Below are 18,005 nucleotides of genomic sequence, written 5' to 3'. Positions count from 1 at the left end.
TGTTGTTGTTTAGTCGTTTAGTCGTGTCCGACTCTTCGTGACCCCATGGGCCAGAGCACGCCAGGCACTCCTGTCTTCCACTGCCTCCCGCAGTTTAGTCAAACTAATGTTCGTAGTTTCGAGAACACTATCCAACCATCTCATCCTCTGTTGTCCCCTTCTCCTTGTGCCCTCCAGCTTTCCCACCATCAGGGTCTTTTCCAGGGAGTCCTCTCTTCTCATGAGGTGGCCAAAGTATTGGTGTCTCAGCTTCAGGATCTGTCCTTCCCGTGAGCACTCAGGGCTGATTTCCTTCAGAATGGATCGGTTTGATCTTCTTGCAGTCCATGGGACTCTCAAGAGTCTCCTCCAGCACCATAATTCAAAAGCATCAATTCTTCGGCAATCAGCCTTCTTTATGGTCCAGCTCTCACTTCCATACATCACTACTGGGAAAACCATAGCTTTAACTATATGGACCTTTGTTGGCAAGGTGATGTCTCTGCTTTTTAAGATGCTGATGCTGTGTTAAGATGCTGTCACATGCCACTGTGGCCAACATCAAACAGGAGCACTTGGTGCTGCAACATTCTGTTGTTGAATCCACTTCTTTATTTAAAATATAAATGATCCTGCTGCATCAGGCCAATGGCCTATCTAGTCCAGCATCCTATTCGCACAGTGGCCAACCAGATGTCTGTTGGAAACCTTCAAGCAGGACCGAGCCAAGAGCCCTCTCCCCTCCTGTGGTTTCCAGCAGCTGGTATTCAGAAGCATTGCTGCCTCTGACCACGGAGGCAAAGCATAGCCATTGTGGCTAGTGGCCATTTCTTTCATTTGCCAGCGAGAGAAGGGGGGGGGAAGAAACCCCATCCATGCAGCAAATGTCATCAAAACAGGAGAAGACGTCCAGATGGAAGGGGTCAGGCCATCAGCGTTGCTGCCTGCCATCGGTGTTGCTGAGGTTTCCCTTCTGGCAGTTTTTGCTGACGTCGTCGGTGACATGGCATGCCCCAGATCACCAAGCCAAGCTCCTGCTTATCTCCCGGGGGGGACGTGATTTCCTTCACAAGTTAAATAGCAGCTCCAAAGGCATTTCTGTGGGCTGTGTGTGTGCCTTCTGGCTCTTGACATCAGTTGGCTGTTGAGATCTTTCTAGAAGCAGCCAGGCCTTTCTTAGCATCATACAGTGGTACCTCTGGTTGCATTTGCTTCAGGTTACATATGCTTCAGGTTGCAGACTCCACTAACCCAGAAATAGTACCTTGGGTTAAGAACTTTGCTTCAGGATGAGAACAGAAATTGTGCTCCAGCGGCGCAGCGGCAGCGGGAGGCCCCATTAGCTAAAGTGGTACCTCAGGTTAAGAACAGTTTCAGGTTAAGTACGGACCTCCTGAACGAATTAAGTACTTAACCTGAGGTACCACTGTGTGTGTGTGTGTGTGTGTGTGTGTATACACATATCATTTTCAACAATTATTAAACATACTTTTATATCTTATACAATTTTTTTTACTTCCATCAATCACATCTGAAAATTTTCCAATCTTATCCACTTAATTTACATTTCTTACTTTCACTATTACATTTAAGTATCATAACTAATATCTCTCTTCTTTCTCTTCTTTGCAATATTTCATATATTCCTCCTTACAAAACTTCTTGTAGTCCGACTAGCGTAATTTGTTGATTACAGTTGCTCTTCAAATAAATCGTATATTTCTTCCAATCTTCTGTGAATCTCTGGTCCCGCAGGTTTCGAATCCTTCCTGTCCTTTTGTCCAATTCTGCGTAGCCCATTAATTTCGTCTGGTATTCTTCTTTCGTCGATATTTCTTCTTGCTTCCATTTCTGGGTCAACAATACTTTCTTAGCATCTTCTTATCTCCCATCCTCAGAGCTGCAGGGAGAAGGCAGATACTTTGGGAGCCGTTGCCATATTTTGCCTGGATGAGGAAAGGGGTTGAGTGTTGTGTCTCAGTGATGGGGGGGGGGTCTGCCTTGCATGCAGATGCTCCCAGCTTCAATCTTTGGCATCTCCAAGCAGGACTGGGGATGCCCCCCTGTCCATCTGAAACCCTGGAGGGCACAGGCTACCAATGGACCAATGGTCTGACACTGTATAAAGCAGCTTCTTTCGCCCATGTTTAAATCAGTGCTTTCCCCCAGTACCATGAGGACTAGAATCTTGCTGTTATTTTTAAGGGAACCTCCACAGCTTAATGGGAGAGCATTGGCTTTGCCTGCAGAAGGTCCCAGGTTCAATCCCCAGCATCTCCAACTAGGACTGAGCGTGTCCTCTGCTTGAAAACCTGGAAAGCCACCACCAGTCAGTAGAGACAGTGCTGAGGTAGGATTGACAGATGTGTCTGATTCTGTATCAGGCAGCTTTCTATGTTCCTACATCGGATTGAGCTGCAGTTTCCCTAGCTCTTTCCCTGCAGTGCCCAAGATTATTGAATTCACTGTTTAAGGCCAGCAGAAAACAGGTTCCTGTGCCAGCAGAATCACTGGCTACCTGAAACATGGCCTTCTCGGTGGTGGCCCCAAGCTTTCCAAGTAAGTCTTGTTCTGCCTGGGAATAGATGAATGTGTCAATTTTAGTTTCTCTCGATTTCTCATTTTTCCAATCTTTAGTTCAACACATCAGTTTGTATTTTTTTTTTTTAAAGTCCACATGAAGTTTTGTACAAATTTTTGTGGACATTTCACCTAATAGAGATCATTTTGTATGCATTTTTGCCCAATGCATGCATTTCCCAGCCTGTTTCTCCTATAATAGAATGTATCTTCGTACTTTTTTTTTTTGCTGGTAGAAGAAAATCCCCCTCTGATTGTTTTTTTTTTTGGACGGAGAGCTACATCTCACAGTTTGGAGAAGTGCAAATATTGAAGAAGAACTGTATTTTGGTCCCTGTGTGTTGTTTTCAGGAAGTATGAATTAGTCAACAAACTCCTCCCCTTAACTCTGCCCCCTCTTTGACAGTGGGCAAAGGTGGTGCTCATTTTCTGACAGCCCTGGCAGTTTCCCTCCTGGTGCTGCATCTAATTAGCTGTTTCCTGCTGTGTCGTGCTATTTGTTCAGTTCTGTATAGTTATAAAAACAATCACTGGTTTTGATTGTTACATACTTTTGCATTATGCAATGAGGCACTCCAAAGTGTCTAGCTTTCCAGCAGTGACCACACCTTGGAAATGATATCGAAGTTGCTGCTGCACAGCAACTCTTTGGTAGGTCGTGTCCCTATGAGCATAGCTGTCAACCTTTCCCATTTTTCAAGGGAAAGTCCCTTATTCCAAATAGGATTCCTCTCAGGAAAAGGGGAAAGTTGACAGCTATGCCTATGAGGCAGTTGCAGGGACTTCCCACAGCTGCCTAAGTCTCCTCCTCTCCTGGGTCTTTCCCAGGCAGCCTGAGACTATGCTGGTGTGCCCACCTTTGCTTCTCCTGCTTCATACCTCTCCTGTCTGGGAGACCAGGGTTGCCAGTGTGTGGCGGGGAGCTTGTAGCAGCCGGAGGGGGAGACACCCTGGCTTCTTCACCAGTCTGATTTATCTCTGCCTCTTGGTTTCCCTCTTCCCTCTTCTCCTGCTTCCGCTTCCGTTTCTGGGCTGCTCTCTGCCCCAGCCTCTCCCTGCTCACTAAACCCTGTTGCCTCTTCAGCTTCTGACACCACCTCCTCCCAGTCTTCTTCCTCTGACCACTCACCAGTGGGGGCAGATTCTGACCGTTACCCAGCTGATTTAATTCTTCTCATCTTTCCTAGGTCTCTCCCCTCTGCCACCCGCTCTCCAAAAATCCTCAGTGACATCCCTCCCAACCTGCCCGATTTCCTCCATTAGTACTCTCTACCGAATTGCGACTTTCCTATTATTAAATTGTCAGTTTGCTTTAAAGGGCTTGACTCGGAGATAATGTAGAAGTGTGTATTTTGCCGGGCGACTTCACCCCTTTTGACCCCCTTTGCTTGCCACCCGCAAGGAGATGCAACAAGGTGTTTAGGACAAGCTGTTTGGCTGCATTTGGGAACAGCAGATCAGCAGGTTAAGAGCTGGGTGTGTTTGAAACATCGGAGTGCTTAATGGCTAAAAGCACTTTCTTCTTGTGTAAGCCTCACTTTTCTTCTTAGATTCCCAACGGGATGGGGCGATGTTGGGTTCCTCCATGCATTCAATAACTTGTCTGAGTGGCTTCCCATTTTACTGGAAGTGTGAGGTTCAGCATTCCTGACAAGATAGATGGATATTTGCACCAGTCATTAGCTGCTGCAATTTCATAGAATCATAGAATCTTAGAGCTGGAAGGCACTCCAAGGCTCATCTAGTCCAACTCTCTGCAACGCAGGAATATCAGCTAAAGCATCCATGGCAGCTGGCCATCCAACCTCTGCTTAAAAACCTCCAAAGAAGGAGAGCCCACCACCTCTTTTGGGAGTCTGTTCCTCTGCTGAACGGCTCTTACTGTCAGAAAGTTTTTCCGAATGTTTAGTCAGAATCTCCTTTCTTGCAATTTGAAGCCATTGGTTCGAGTCCTACCATCCAGAGCAGGAGAAAACAAGCATGCTTCCTCCTCTATTTGACAGCCCTTAAGATATTTGAAGGGACATGGGTGGCGCTGTGGGTTAAACCACAGAGCCTAGGATTTGCTGATCAGAAGGTTGGGGTTCGAATCCCCGCAACGGAGTGAGCTCCTGTTGCTCGGTCCCTGCTCCTGCCAACCTAGCAGTTTGAAAGCATGTCAAGTGCAAGTAGATAAATAGGTACCGCTCCGGCGGGAAGGTAAACGGCGTTTCTGTGCGCTGCTCTGGTTCGCCAGAAGCGGCTTAGTCATGCTGGCCACATGACCCGGAAGCTGTACGCCGGCTCCCTCGGCCAATAAAGCGAGATGAGCGCCGCAACCCCAGAGTCGGCCATGACTGGACCTAATGGTCAGGGGTCCCTTTACCTTTACCAAGATATTTGAAGATGGCTATCATATCTCCTCTTAGTCTCCTCTTTTCCAGGCTAAACCTACCCAGTTCCTTCAAGCACTCCTCATAAGACTTAGTTTCCAGATCCTCGATCATCTTAATTGCCCTTGTCTGCACATGTTCCAGCTTGTCAACATCCTTCTTAAATTGTAGTGCCCAGAATTGGGCACGGTATTCCATTTTTTTTAAAAAAAAGATTTTTTTTGGTCTTACAAAAATTTTTTTTTAAAACAATACAAACATATAAAAAGACATACAAACATGTATAGTTTCGTACCCTTTTTTTCATAAACCTTGTTTCTCGGACTCCCCCATACCTCCCCTTTCTGTATCCCAATGTCCAAAGTTTTTCAGCAACTTCTAAATAGTTCTGTCAAGCCTCTGTCCTCTTAATCTTTCTTTCATTCTAATCTTATATTGCTGTAACCCTTTCTTTCTCATAACCTCGACATTCTAACATTCATGCAGTTTATAGTAGTCCTTAAGGTAAATTTTAAACTTCTTCCATTCTTCTTCCGCCGTCTCCTTCCCCTGATCACGGATTCTGCCAGTCATCTCAGCCAATGTCATGTAGTCCATCACTTTCATCTGCCATTCTTCCAGAGTAGGTAGATCTTGTGTCTTCCAATACTTTGCGATAAGTATTCTTGCTGCTGTCGTGGCATACATAAAAAAGATTCTATCTTTCTTTGACACCAATTGACCGACAATGCCCAAGAGAAAGGCCTCTGGTTTCTTTGGGCACAGTATTCCAAGTGTGGTCTGACTAAGGCAGAATAGAGTGGTACTATAACTTCCCTTGATCTGGACGCTATACTTCTGCTGATGCAGCCTAGAATAGCATTAGCTTATTTTGCTGCTGCATCACACTGTTGACTCATGTTAAGCTTGTGGTCCACCAAGACCCCTAGATCCTTTTCACGTGTACTGCTAGTAAGCCAGGTGTCCCCCATCCTATATTTGTGCATCTGGTTCTTCCTAAGTGCAGAACTTTACGTTTGTCCCTATTGAAATTCATTTTGTTAGCTTGCGCCAAGTTCTCCAATCTGTTAAGGGCATTTTTAATTCTGATTTGCTTACAAACAAACATAAACACAACTAAGCAGTTTGCATTGCCATTAAAAATTATATAAAACTTTGAGGGCGTAATCTAAACCCTTAGTTTAATGGTGGCAGCCAGAGATTGAGTTGCCCTATGGATAGCTCAGTTGGTTAGAGCGTGGCGCTGATAACGCCAAGGTTGTGGGTTCGATCCCCGTATGGGATACCTGCATGTTCCTGCAATGCAGGATTATGCAGAAATACCTATTAAAATACAGGTAGTAAAAACAGCACAGTGCTGTTTAAAAGCCATTTCCTTAAAAGCAGTCAGCTCCCCAAAGCCTGGTGGAACAAGAAAGTCTTCCCTATGGTGGATAGCTCAGTTAGTAGAGCATAAGGTTTTTAATCTCAGGGTCATGGGTTTGAGCCCCATGTTGGGCAAAAGATTCCTACAATGCATGGGGTTGGGCTAGATGACCCTGGGGTCTCGTCCTACTCTATTATCCTATGATTCTATGTGCATATTCACCAGGGAAGCTGACAACATCTGTGGAAGGGCCATAGCTCAATGGCAGAGCATCTGCTTTGCATTCAGAAGACCTTGGGATCAATCCCCAGCCTCTTCAAGGATGGCTGGGGAAGATTCTGTGCTGGAAACCCTGGAGAGCTGCTGCAAGCCAGTGTAAGCAATATGAGCAGGATGGAGCAGTATACTGGACTCAGTATACTGCGGCTTTCTGTGTTTCTTTGTATTTAGGGCAGGGCTGCAGCTCAGGGATACTGAGTGCGCCGAAAGCTTCAGGTTCAATTCCCTACAGCATCTTCCAGGAAGGGCTACATGGAACCTTCCCTGGAACCCTGGAGAGCTGCTGCCAGTCAGTGTAGACAATACTGAGCTAGGTGGATGAATGGCTCGGCATAAGGCATCGGTCAGCTTCTCCTGGATGGAGTCTCAGCACAGTGCTCCATGGTGCAGTGGATGCGTTGTCGCAGCCAGGCTGTTTATTTGAGCGGCTCGGGTCACCTGCTTGGCCCCTCTCGCTTTCCAGGCAGGCGAGTGCCGTCCAGGTCTTGGGCCTTGTTGTCACACCTGCCTGTCAATGGGAGACAGCCGTGGCCTGCGGGGGCCCTTCTGCCGTGTCTTCTGTCAGCGCGGGAGCGGGAGAGGCGTGACCTTCCCTTTGTCACCCTCTCCGTTATGCCAGGCTGCTAATTTCCCCCCGCCGCGGCTTCTGTCAAGGCGAGACGGCTGATGCCAAGAGAGGACTATCACTCGCAGCCCTCCCTCAACTTCGCCTTGGCCTGGTGAGTCCTTCGGCCTCGCTGCCAGGATTCTTAAACTTCTGATGCTATCGAAGCACAGGGTTTGCAGTTTCCGACGCGGGAGGTGATGAATCGACCTCCCACCACCCCAAGAAGCCACAGGGACTTCTGTGACTTCTGGGAGACCTCCTTCTGAATCCCAGGTTCATTTCTAAAGCCTGCTTTCAATTGAATGGAAGATGCTCTCTGCACATGCTCAAGAGCAAGTCCACCCCTTTCTGGATGCAAATTTGAGGAGCGATTCAGCTAAATCCTTGCATGAGCAGAATGATTCCTTCTTCTGTAGCAGGACTCATCCTCCCTCTCTTCCCCTCTCCATGGGCCTTGTGCTGTCCCCAAATCTTCTGGTTGTTTTTATTTTGGGGGGAAACTAATTTTGGGGATTGAAACACAAGGCAGATCCAGATCATCATCAACATCATCAACCTTAAGTCTTCTCATGCTCGCTTGGCATCGCCAAGCCCCCAAAGTTCATTTGTGTCTCAGAGCCAAGCTAGCTTTGGTGACATCTGATATTGGAAGCCTCTCTGCAACTTCATTGCTTAGAGCTTGGTTTTCCAACCTTGGGTCTCCAGCTGTTTTTGGACTACAATTCCCATCATCCCTGACCACTGGTCCTGCTAGCTAGGGATGATGGGAGTTGTAGTACAAAAACAGCTGGAGACCCAAGTTTGGGAAACCCTGGCTTAGAGGTTCAAGGAGTGTGTAAAATGGCTTCCATGTTCTTTTAGAGGAAATCGCTGCCAGTCCATCTTTTGAGGATTAAAAACAAAATGAGCTTAAAAACAGCTCTCCCCCCGAAACCCATCAAGGCTCTTCCAGTTCAACATTTCTGTCCTCTCCCTCCCTTGATGCTCCACTGAACACAGTGTGCTTGTGTCTGTGTGTGGGGTATTGTTAATATCTCAGATCCTCCATCCATCATCCCTGTAATGAAAATAATTACCTGCGAATCACGGAGGGTCTCGCTGCTTTGTTCAGAGGTTATGATTCCTGATACACTCTAATAATAATTTTTTGACAATGAGCATGTTATGGAAAGTAATTAAATCCCCTCAGCCACTTCCCCACCCTGCCCCCATCTCTTCTAAAACAGCGTGATTTAATTGAGGCCAGCTGAAAGTTAGCAGAAATAAATTGTGGGTGATAAAGCAAAGGTTTTAATTTAACTTCAGGTAAGTAACTTTAATTGTCCGCTTGTTTGCTTCACAAAGGATGGCGGGGGCAGAAGAGGGGGGGGCACATTTGTATAATGTGATTTAGTGATGAGCAAACACCATTTCAGAATATAAAAGGTCCTTTTGTACTTCTACGGACCAGATCCTTGCATGGTGTAAACTAGCTTTCTTTTGGGACTGTCAGCAGCTAATCTTTATTTAACGCCTGGCTCCCAAGGTATTAATTCCCCAACAGAGAAAGGAGCAAATCTTGTTGACACCATCTTCAAATGGGGGGAGCAGATACTGGATGAGCGGAACCACAAAGCAGCAGATATATATCTTGTCCAGGACATCACAGACAGGCCTGGGGACCAGGCTGTCTTGAGGACTTTGTTATTTGCTGTTTGGATCAGAACATAGTTCTTTTTCACTTCTCTGAATTTTTCCATGTAGTTGCTAACTCAAGAAAAAAAAATCAAAATAAAAGGTAACATATTCATTCATTGCTCCACCCACTTTTGCCTTTGACCCCCACCTATCATTGGGTAATAACTGAAGGAAACTGATTGGCTGCTGCTGGATATGTGTTTGGTGACTAATATTATAATCAGTGCTTTTTTCTGGGGGGGTTTGTGGTACTCATGGCCCTAAACATTTTGTGAATATAAGTTTGGCCTCATTGAGGGGCAGTATTTCAATATGAGTAGGAAAATGAGAGTACCCCTAAACATTTTGATTAAGAAAAAAGCATTGTTATTATATTTATTATTAATTATTATTATAATATGCTGCCTGTTCTATAGACTGGGGCCCAGGGTGCCTTACACAAATCAAAACAACACAGAAAAACTACAAAGATCTCAAAACACATGAAAGAGGTTTATTAAAAAGTAAAGGTAAAGAGACCCCTAACCATTAGGTCCAGTCGTGGCCAACTCTGGGGTTGCGGCGCTCATCTTGCTTTATTGGCCGAAGGAGCCGGCGTACAGCTTCTGGTTCATGTGGCCAGCATGACTAAGCCGCTTCTGGCGAACCAGAGCAGCACACGGAAACGCCGTTTACCTTCCCGCCAGAGCGATACCTAGTTATCTATTTGCGCTTTGACATGCTTTCGAACTGCTAGGTTGGCAGGAGCAGGGACCGAGCAACGGGAGCTCACCCCGTTGCGGGGATTCAAACCACTGACCTGTTCAGCAAGTCCTAGGCTCTGTGGTTTAACCCACAGCGCCACCAGTGCTTTATTAAAAAGTAGTTAAGCTCTAATCAAATTAAAACAATATAAAAAAACAAATGTATTAAAACACAAACAAAAAAGGCAGCAAAGTACTATTAAAAGCTCTTTCCTTTAAAAGTCAGTTCCAAAAAATAATAATAATAAAAAAACAAAAACACTGTCAGTTTGTCATGGAACACTAGTGTCAAGGCTGGTTGGGAGCAGACCAGCAGTAACTCCCAGGGCTTCAGTGTAGCTAACTCCTTAGTCAAAGAAACAAAACAGCTCAGGGATAGTGAACACAGCAACTCTTCCCAATAGGTCTTGCTCTGATGAGGCAGTTGCGAGTACTGAAGGTCCCCGCCTTCCCACCGCTCTCTAAGGCTCCTCCCCATGGTCATTCCCCAGCAACCTGAGGCTCCTTCATCTTGTCTCTCTTTGCTCCACCCTCTTCATACCTCTTTGGGTTCTGGGAGACCAGGTGGGGAAGTGAGCTGGTCGCAGCAAGAGGGGGAGACTCCCTGGACTCTTCAGCAGACTCTTCTCTGCCTCTTGGCCCCTGCTACTTCCCAGCCTCCACTTCTGTTTCTGCTTCTGGGCTGCTCTCTGCCACAGTCTCTTCCTGCTCACAAAACCCTGTTACCCCTTCAGCTTCCGACACCTCCTCCTCCCATCTGCTCCCTCTTCTCCCTCTGTCCACTCATCATCATCCCACCACAACCCCTCTAGCTCTGAGCCTTCTTCACCTGGGGGTTCCCTTGGGGTTACCACTCCTCTGCAACATCTGGACTCCACAGCTTGTCCTCTGCCACACTCACACCAAGAGTTTAAAATAGCACCATACCATTTAAAACAATCCTGGCTCCCCCCCCCAAGGAATCCTGGGGAGTGTAGTTTGGAAAGGGTGCTGAGAGTTGCTAAGAGATTACCCCCACCCCTAAATACAGGACCCAGAGTTCCCTGCGAAGAGGGTTTGATTTTTAAACTGCCCTGGGAATTGTAGCTCTTTGAGGGGAACTGGGGGTCTATTAACATCTCTCAACACCCTTAACAAATTTCAGCTGCCGGAATTCTTTGGGGAAAGCCATGCTTCTCTAAGATGGTATCACAGACTCATAGAACTGTAGAGTTGCAAAAGACTCCAAGGATCATCTAGTCTAAGTGCCTGCGATGCAGGAATCACAACAAATTATTATTATTCAGCTAAGCAGGCAGAGGGCCTTCTCAGAAGTGGCGCCCATCCTGTGGAATGCCCTCCTATCAAACAAATAAACAGCTACACAACTTTCCAAAGACCAATGGAGGTGGCCCTGTATCGGGAACTTTTTAATGTTTGACATTTCCTGTGATTTTATTCTGTTGGGAGCTGTCCAGAGTGGCTTGGGCAATCCAGTCAGATGGGCAGGGCAGAGGTAATAAATTATTATTACAGTGGACCTTGGTTTTCGGACGTCTCTTTTGCCAAACGTTTCGTTTTCAAACACCGAAAACCCGGTAGTAAATGCTTCCATCCTCAAACGCACCTTGGAATTCAAACGGCTTCCGCTGTGTGTATCTGTTGTTTTTCACAATTTTCTCTGTTGAATTGGCAGACCGCACTTTGCGCCTCGGTTTTTGAATGTTTCAGAAGCCAAACGGTCTTCCAGAATGAATTATGTTCGAAAACTGAGGTAAAAAGGTAAAGGTACCCCTGACCGTTAGGTCCAGTCATGGATGACTCTGGAATTGTGGCACTCATCTCACTCTATAGGCCGAGGGAGCCAGCGTTTGTCCACAGACAGCTTCCGGGGCATGTGGCCAGCATGACTAAGCCACTTCTGGCGAACCAGAGCAGCACACGGAAACACTGTTTACCTTCCCGCTGCAGTGATACCTATTTATCTACTTGCACTGGTGTGTTTTCGAACTGCTAGGTTGGCAGGAGCAGGGACCGAACAACAGGAGCTCACCTTGTTGTGGGGATTTGAAGCGCCGACCTTCTGATCGGCAAGCCCTAGGCTCAGTGGTTTAGACCACAGTGCCACCTGCGTCCCTTGAAAACCAAGGTACCACTGTATTATTATTATTATTATTACTATTACTACTACTACTACTACTACTACTACTACTAGCATCCATGACGGATAGCCAGCCAACTTCTGCTTAAAAGTATCCAATGTAGGAGAGCCCAGCATCATTAAAGTATCATTGTGCTTTAAATGTTTGGTCTGAATGTGACAGTTCTTGGGTCTTGCATAGCGGTCGCCTCCCCTCCCCGCATTTTGTTGAGATGCACATTGATGCGGTGGAGTTATTCCTGAGCAGCAGAGGGAGCGCTGCTCTCCTCACAGGAAGCCACATGCAAATGTAACCTTCTGAAATGGCACATAATTAAGAACGCCTCAACCTGCAATATTAAAATGGGATATGAAAGCAAACAGAGGCGTTCATATCCTATGTTAAAAAAACACCCCGGGAGCGTGTTTGCTGAAGGATTGACAGGTGTGCATAGGAAACCCAGGGGTCACTGCTGGAGTCTGCCTGGCCATTTCAGGTGGTCAGATGTCCGTGGGCCCAGCTTGCATCCCTAATGGATGGCATTTGGGTCTCCGAGAATCATATTTGATTTTCACTTCGGTACCCAAGAGCCTCTGCTGTTAAAATAAAGCCAATGCTTGTAACTGTGCCCAAATGCTCTTTCTATAAATCGTTCTCTCTAGGGTAAACAATGCATTTATTATCATCATTATTATTACATGTGGAAGCCTATAGCATACCCTCCAACATTTCTCTGATGAAAATAGGGACGTCCTATTCAATAATAATAATACCCCACCCATCTGACTAGGTTGTACCAGCCACTCTGGGCAGCTTCCAACATATACAAAAACATACCAGTAATTAAAAATTTTAAAAGTTCCCTATACAGGGCTGCCTTCAGATGTCTTCTAAAGGTTGTATAGTTACTTATCTCCTTGGCTGTTTGCATAACTCCATACCCTCCAACATTTCTCTGATGAAAACAGAGTCATCCTAAGGCAAAGCGGGATATTCAAATCAGAAACTGGGAACAGCTTCTGTAAATCTGGGACTGTCCCTGGAAAATAGGGACACTTGGAGGGTCTGCTACAGAATTTCATATTATTTCAACTGGGTCAGGAGCAGAGAGGGCAGGAAGAAATCAGAAGCGTCTGGGTATCAAATGGTTTTGTTGTGATGAAAATAATAATAATTGAATCAAGCCCTGTAGTTTTCACACTCTGAAAAACCAGCAACGGGGGTTAAATTGTGGTGGAACTGCCAGGACACTTTGGGGTGTCCTGGTTTTTACTTTTTGAAATATGGCAAACCTAGAATGTTATGAAGAGTCCTTTTTACTCATATTTTTATTGTTTTATTCTCTTTGTAAACTGCTTTGAGCTTTTCTTTTTTTAAAAACACACACAATCAAGTGGTGTATAAATGCTTTGAAATAAATAACAAACTACCGTATTTTTCGCTCTATAACACGCACCCGACCATAACACGCACATAGTTTTTAGAGGAGGAAAATCCGTAGGCATGCCACCCGTAGGCATTTCCTCCATAGCACGCACAGACATTTCCCCTTACTTTCTAGGAGGAAAAAAGTGAGTGTTATGGTGCAAAAAATACGGTAATTAGCATGTAGGTTTTCTCGCCTCCGTGCACTTTCCCTGAATTAATTAATTAATATCATTCCTGTATTAAAACTGTTTGCTGGAAAACATTCCCCGAGTGGTGTACGAGTCCCATTAAATATATAAAACATGGTTCAAAGAAACAAACGAATTCAAAAAACAATGTATATTCAAGGCGTATATACAACCATCTCTAAAGCTAAAGATCGAATTAATAAAGCATTTAAAGGAAAAGTAACCGAATCATCTGTTCTGGGTAGGCGTGCTGAAACAGAAAATTTTCCACCAGGCATCCAAACCAGTATTGCGAAGGCACCTGTCTAATGCCATTAGGCAATAATTAATTACTTTGGGCAGTATCTAGTTTTCTCTGTCCATTAGCGCAATTGGGACTCAGGGTTTAATGTTGCGCAACAGAGCAATCCCAACACAGCAACTCATCACGTAACAGATTGTTCCATCTATCTGCTTATGCATTCTCTTGCGCGGCCACGTTCCTTTGGTGCAAAACGTTTCGCCAGGGGAACAAGTGTCCCACCAAGTCTTCTTGGTTAAGGCAATAGCCCAGTGGTAGAGCACCTGCCTTCCTTGCATGCCTGAAACCCTCACATAAGAGGAAGTGTCAGCAAACCTAAGGGAGGTTTGGAGAAATAACTAAAAAGCCGTACCCGCTCCAGGCCAGCCCATGGACAATGCCGGATTTACGTGTAAGCTAAACAAGCTATAGCTTAGGACTCCGCTCTCTTGGGGTCCCCCAAAAAACTTAAAGGAAAACTGGATATACATTTCCAAAATATAAGATAAAAACCAAATAAAACAAAACCTACATACAGCAACAGTGTTTTGTCTTGTGTAGGCTCCTATGATATAAGTAATGGGCCCCGCCTGCTAGCCTGCTCCCTAAAATATCACTGGTTTGCTCATTTGTATAACAATTACTTTGATAAAATACCTATTTTGTTATCTGCAAATTGCTTCAGATACCTATTAGGTCCATAAATTATCAAATAGCATATAGGTAAAGGTAAAGGTAAAGGGACCCCTGACCATTAGGTCCAGTTGTGGCCGACTCTGGGGTTGCGGCGCTCATCTCGCTTTATTGGCCGAGGGAGCCGGCGTACAGCTTCTGGGACATGTGGCCAGCATGACTAAGCCGCTTCTGGTGAACCAGAGCAGCGCACGGAAACGCCATTTCTCTTCCCGCCGGAGCGGTACCTATTTATCTACATGCACTTTGAGGTGCTTTCGAACTGCTAGGTTGGCAGGAGCAGGGACCAAGCAACGGGAGCTCACCCCGTCGTGGGTATTCGAACCGCTGACCTTCTGATCAGCAAGTCCTAGGCTCTGTGGTTTAACCCACAGCGCCAACCCATATAGCATATATTCAACACAAAATTTGTTGTTGACAAAGGACAGCTGGACATATAAAGGGCCCCATTACCTTCCGTAGCTTAGGGCCTCATCAGACCTAAATCCAACCCTGCCCATGGATGAGGCAAAGTGAGGCGACTGCCTCAGGAAGCAGGATCCAGAGGGGCAGCAGCACCAGCCTCCAAGGAATGCATCGCTCACTACTTCTGCTGCAGGATGGTTAACAGCTGCAGCACACTCCTTGGAGGCTGGATCTGCCCCCTCAATGCTGCCTCTTCAGTGGTGTCTTGGTGAATAGGAGGTGCTGCTTGTCTCCTCGCACCCCTTGTTCTTCATTCACTCCATCTTCCCTGGCAGGGAGGAGGTTCGCCTCAGGTGCCAAAATGTATTGGGATGGCCTTGCAAACAGCATACTTAGTGGCCATGGAATCCTGGAGTGCGGAATGAGAGAGTTGGGATGAAGAGAGATGGAATGGAGTACCCAGAAAAGGGCATTCCTGGCTATACTCCACACAGTACGACAACAACACAGTATTCCACATGTCATGCCAAGATGCTGAGATTTGTTTAGAAGGCTGTTTTTGTTTTTCAGAATTCATAATGGCATCCCTGATATGTAATAAATCAGTAGTAGATAGGTAGCCGTGTTGGTCTGCCATAGTCAAAATAAAAAAATTCCTTCCAGTAGCACCTTAAAGACCAACTAAGTTAGTTCTTGGTATGAGCTTTCGTGTGCATGCACGCTTGAGTGTATCTGAAGAAGTGTGCATGCACACGAAAGCTCATACCAAGAACTAACTTAGTTGGTCTTTAAGGTGCTACTGGAAGGAATTTTTTTATGTAATAAATCAGATTATTGTGACAGAAATAATTTTGAATCTGACCGCCTGGGATCAACTCTTTCCCCCTCTAATTTCTATCTTTCAGATACACTCTCAGTACCTCGCTGGTCCCCACAAATTCCTCGACGGGATCTTGGAAACTCAATCAAACACAGGTATGAGGTGATTGAAAAAACTCAGATATGTCTTTTTCTTTCTTTCTTTTTTTAATGTTATGATTGAGAAACAGTTTACCTCAGGAGGGTTATGGTTTCAGGTAAGGGAGAATTATTGCCTACTCTGTTGAGGGTCTAGTGCAAATGGTTACCAGTGAGTAAGGAATGAGCAACCATCAGTTTCCCAGGATTCTTTGGGGGAAGTCATGACTGTTTAAAGTGGTATCATAGTGATTTAAATGTACAGTGGTACCTCGGGTTACAAACACCTCGGGTTACAAACACTTCAGGTTACAGACTCCGCTAACCCGGAAGTAGTACCTCTGGTTAAGAACTTTACCTCAGGATGAGAAGAGAAATCGTGCCCCGGCAGCGCAGCGGCAGCAGGAGGCCCCATTAGCTAAAGTGGTACCTCAGGTTAAGAACGGTTTCAGGTTAAGAATGGACCTCTGGAACGATTTAAGTTTGTAACCAGAGGTACCACTGTATGTATGAATGTGACCCAAGGCAGCTTCCTATATTCCTTCCTATGTTCCTATCACCATAGAATTCTGGGGGGAGGAAAATGTGTGGCTGCATTTCTGTGCTGCCATTTTAATTTCCCACAATGCCCACGGCATGGCATCACTCCAGGGCAAATGGAAGGGCGCTGTGCCAAGGACCCCCTCAAACCCATTCCAATATCTGCTTTCCCTGTTTGGACAGGGAGTCTGACAGTAGGTGGTGCAAATTTTAGTTTTGGAACCTTAGAGACTCTATGGTAGCATCTGACCTCCAGTCAGTAGGTGGCACTGACAGGCCCTTGTAACCCCATTAAACTCCACTGGGAAGATGGAGGAGGAGATGTCGTCTGTGTCTTCACTCTGGATGGAAATACAGTCCCAAGACCTGGTGGGGAGGGAGCAAGCTGTACTGTCCCCCTCCATAGGAATCTGACTTCTTCTGGCTGAGAGCAAAATGGCAGGACTAGCTAGCAGTGAGTGGTCTCTCGAGAGCCAAGAGCTGCTGGCTCCTGCTGTGAGGGGAGTTGGACCCCCCAAAGTGTAATGCCATTTCTCTCCCCGCAACAGAAATATTGTATTCCTCTTAAATCCATTATAATTATGAAGCATCCTTGATTGCTGAAAATGGACTCTGCTGGATACCTCATTTGAAAAACACAGAGATTCCTCTGAGACCGTCTCTCGCCCATTTACTGCTCACTGGTGAGGCATCAGCTGACCAGCCCAGACTGTTTACATACCAACTGTAAACTCTCAAATGAAGGAACGGATAAGCAATGGCTGCAGCACCACTGGGCAAGCCCCCTCCCTAAGAAACCAGAAAATGCATTGTGGTTATTTCTCCCTGTTACTGGCTTTGGCAACCTGACAGCCTTCTTCAGCTGAATCACTTTAAACCCAGGTCAGGCCAGGTAACTCCCCACCCTCCTGTCAAGGGCTGCATTCTGTTGGGCTGGGTCATCTGTTGTGGGGCGGCATGCCAGCTTTGGGTGGGGCAGAGACCAGAGTCAAAAGCAGATGAGGACATCCTTCTTCTCTCACTTTCTGACTCCCGCTTCTCTCTGATATCTCTTCTTTCCTCCCTCGCTCCCTCTCTTTCCAACACTCCTTTTTCTTTCTGACACCTCTCTCTCTCTGACACCCCTTTTTTTTCTCCCCCTCTTTTTGACACCTACTGCTATTTTTCTAGAAAAAGAGGTGCTGGAACTCAGGATGAATGCCTGAGAGGAGCTGGAACGGAGTTCCGGAGAGTTCCGTCGGAGAAAAGGCCCACTGACACCCCCATCTTTCTCCTTCTCCCTTTTTGTCTCTGCCCAGCAGAGAGTCAGATCACTCTTACCAGAGGTCTAAACTGATCCCAATAGGGTGCTTTGGAAATTACACCAAGGCTGCCTTGAGCCCCGAAGTTTGCCCAACCCTTACCCACACTTTTGCCCACCTCATCCTATCTGAGGGACGGAGCCACTCAACAGCATGAGTAGTCTGAAGAAAAACCTTTCTCTGGAGTCTGCTTGGGCTGTTTAATTTGCTGCATTATAATCTTGGAAGCAGAGTGCTGATAAGCAAAAGGCCGGTGCTGGTGTGTGTGTGTCAATGCCCAGTCTCAATAAAGCCCCTTCTAAGCACTATTTCAATTTCTGATATCACTTAGATAAGGCTCCAGCTTCTGTCGATAAAACCACTGTGCTTTATCTATGACCTCCTGACCTTGAGTAAATGCTATGCCAGTAGCCACCCCCACCCCACCCCCTACCTTCTTGGAAGAAATGGGAATAAGATGGACCAGTAACAGGCAGGAAGGAAAGGAACA

The 18,005-nt window shown here is 46.0% G+C and overlaps 1 protein-coding gene across 1 annotated transcript in view; it reads left to right on the top strand.

Annotated features, from left to right (window-relative positions):
* Positions 1 to 18,005, top strand: part of KSR2 (kinase suppressor of ras 2) — a gene marked incomplete at its 3' end in the record, with an annotated part of 190,741 nt that overhangs the window by 96,172 nt on the left and 76,564 nt on the right. Inside the window, exon 6 of the mRNA XM_081175270.1 lies at positions 15,623 to 15,692. Within this exon, the coding sequence (XP_081031396.1) occupies positions 15,623 to 15,692 (70 nt within the window). The remainder of the gene's footprint in view (positions 1 to 15,622; positions 15,693 to 18,005) is intronic.

This window comes from Podarcis bocagei (assembly GCF_964188305.1).
Source record: "Podarcis bocagei genome assembly, chromosome: 16".
Lineage (NCBI taxonomy): Eukaryota > Metazoa > Chordata > Lepidosauria > Squamata > Lacertidae > Podarcis > Podarcis bocagei.
This window is presented reverse-complemented; position numbering and strand designations above follow the sequence as displayed.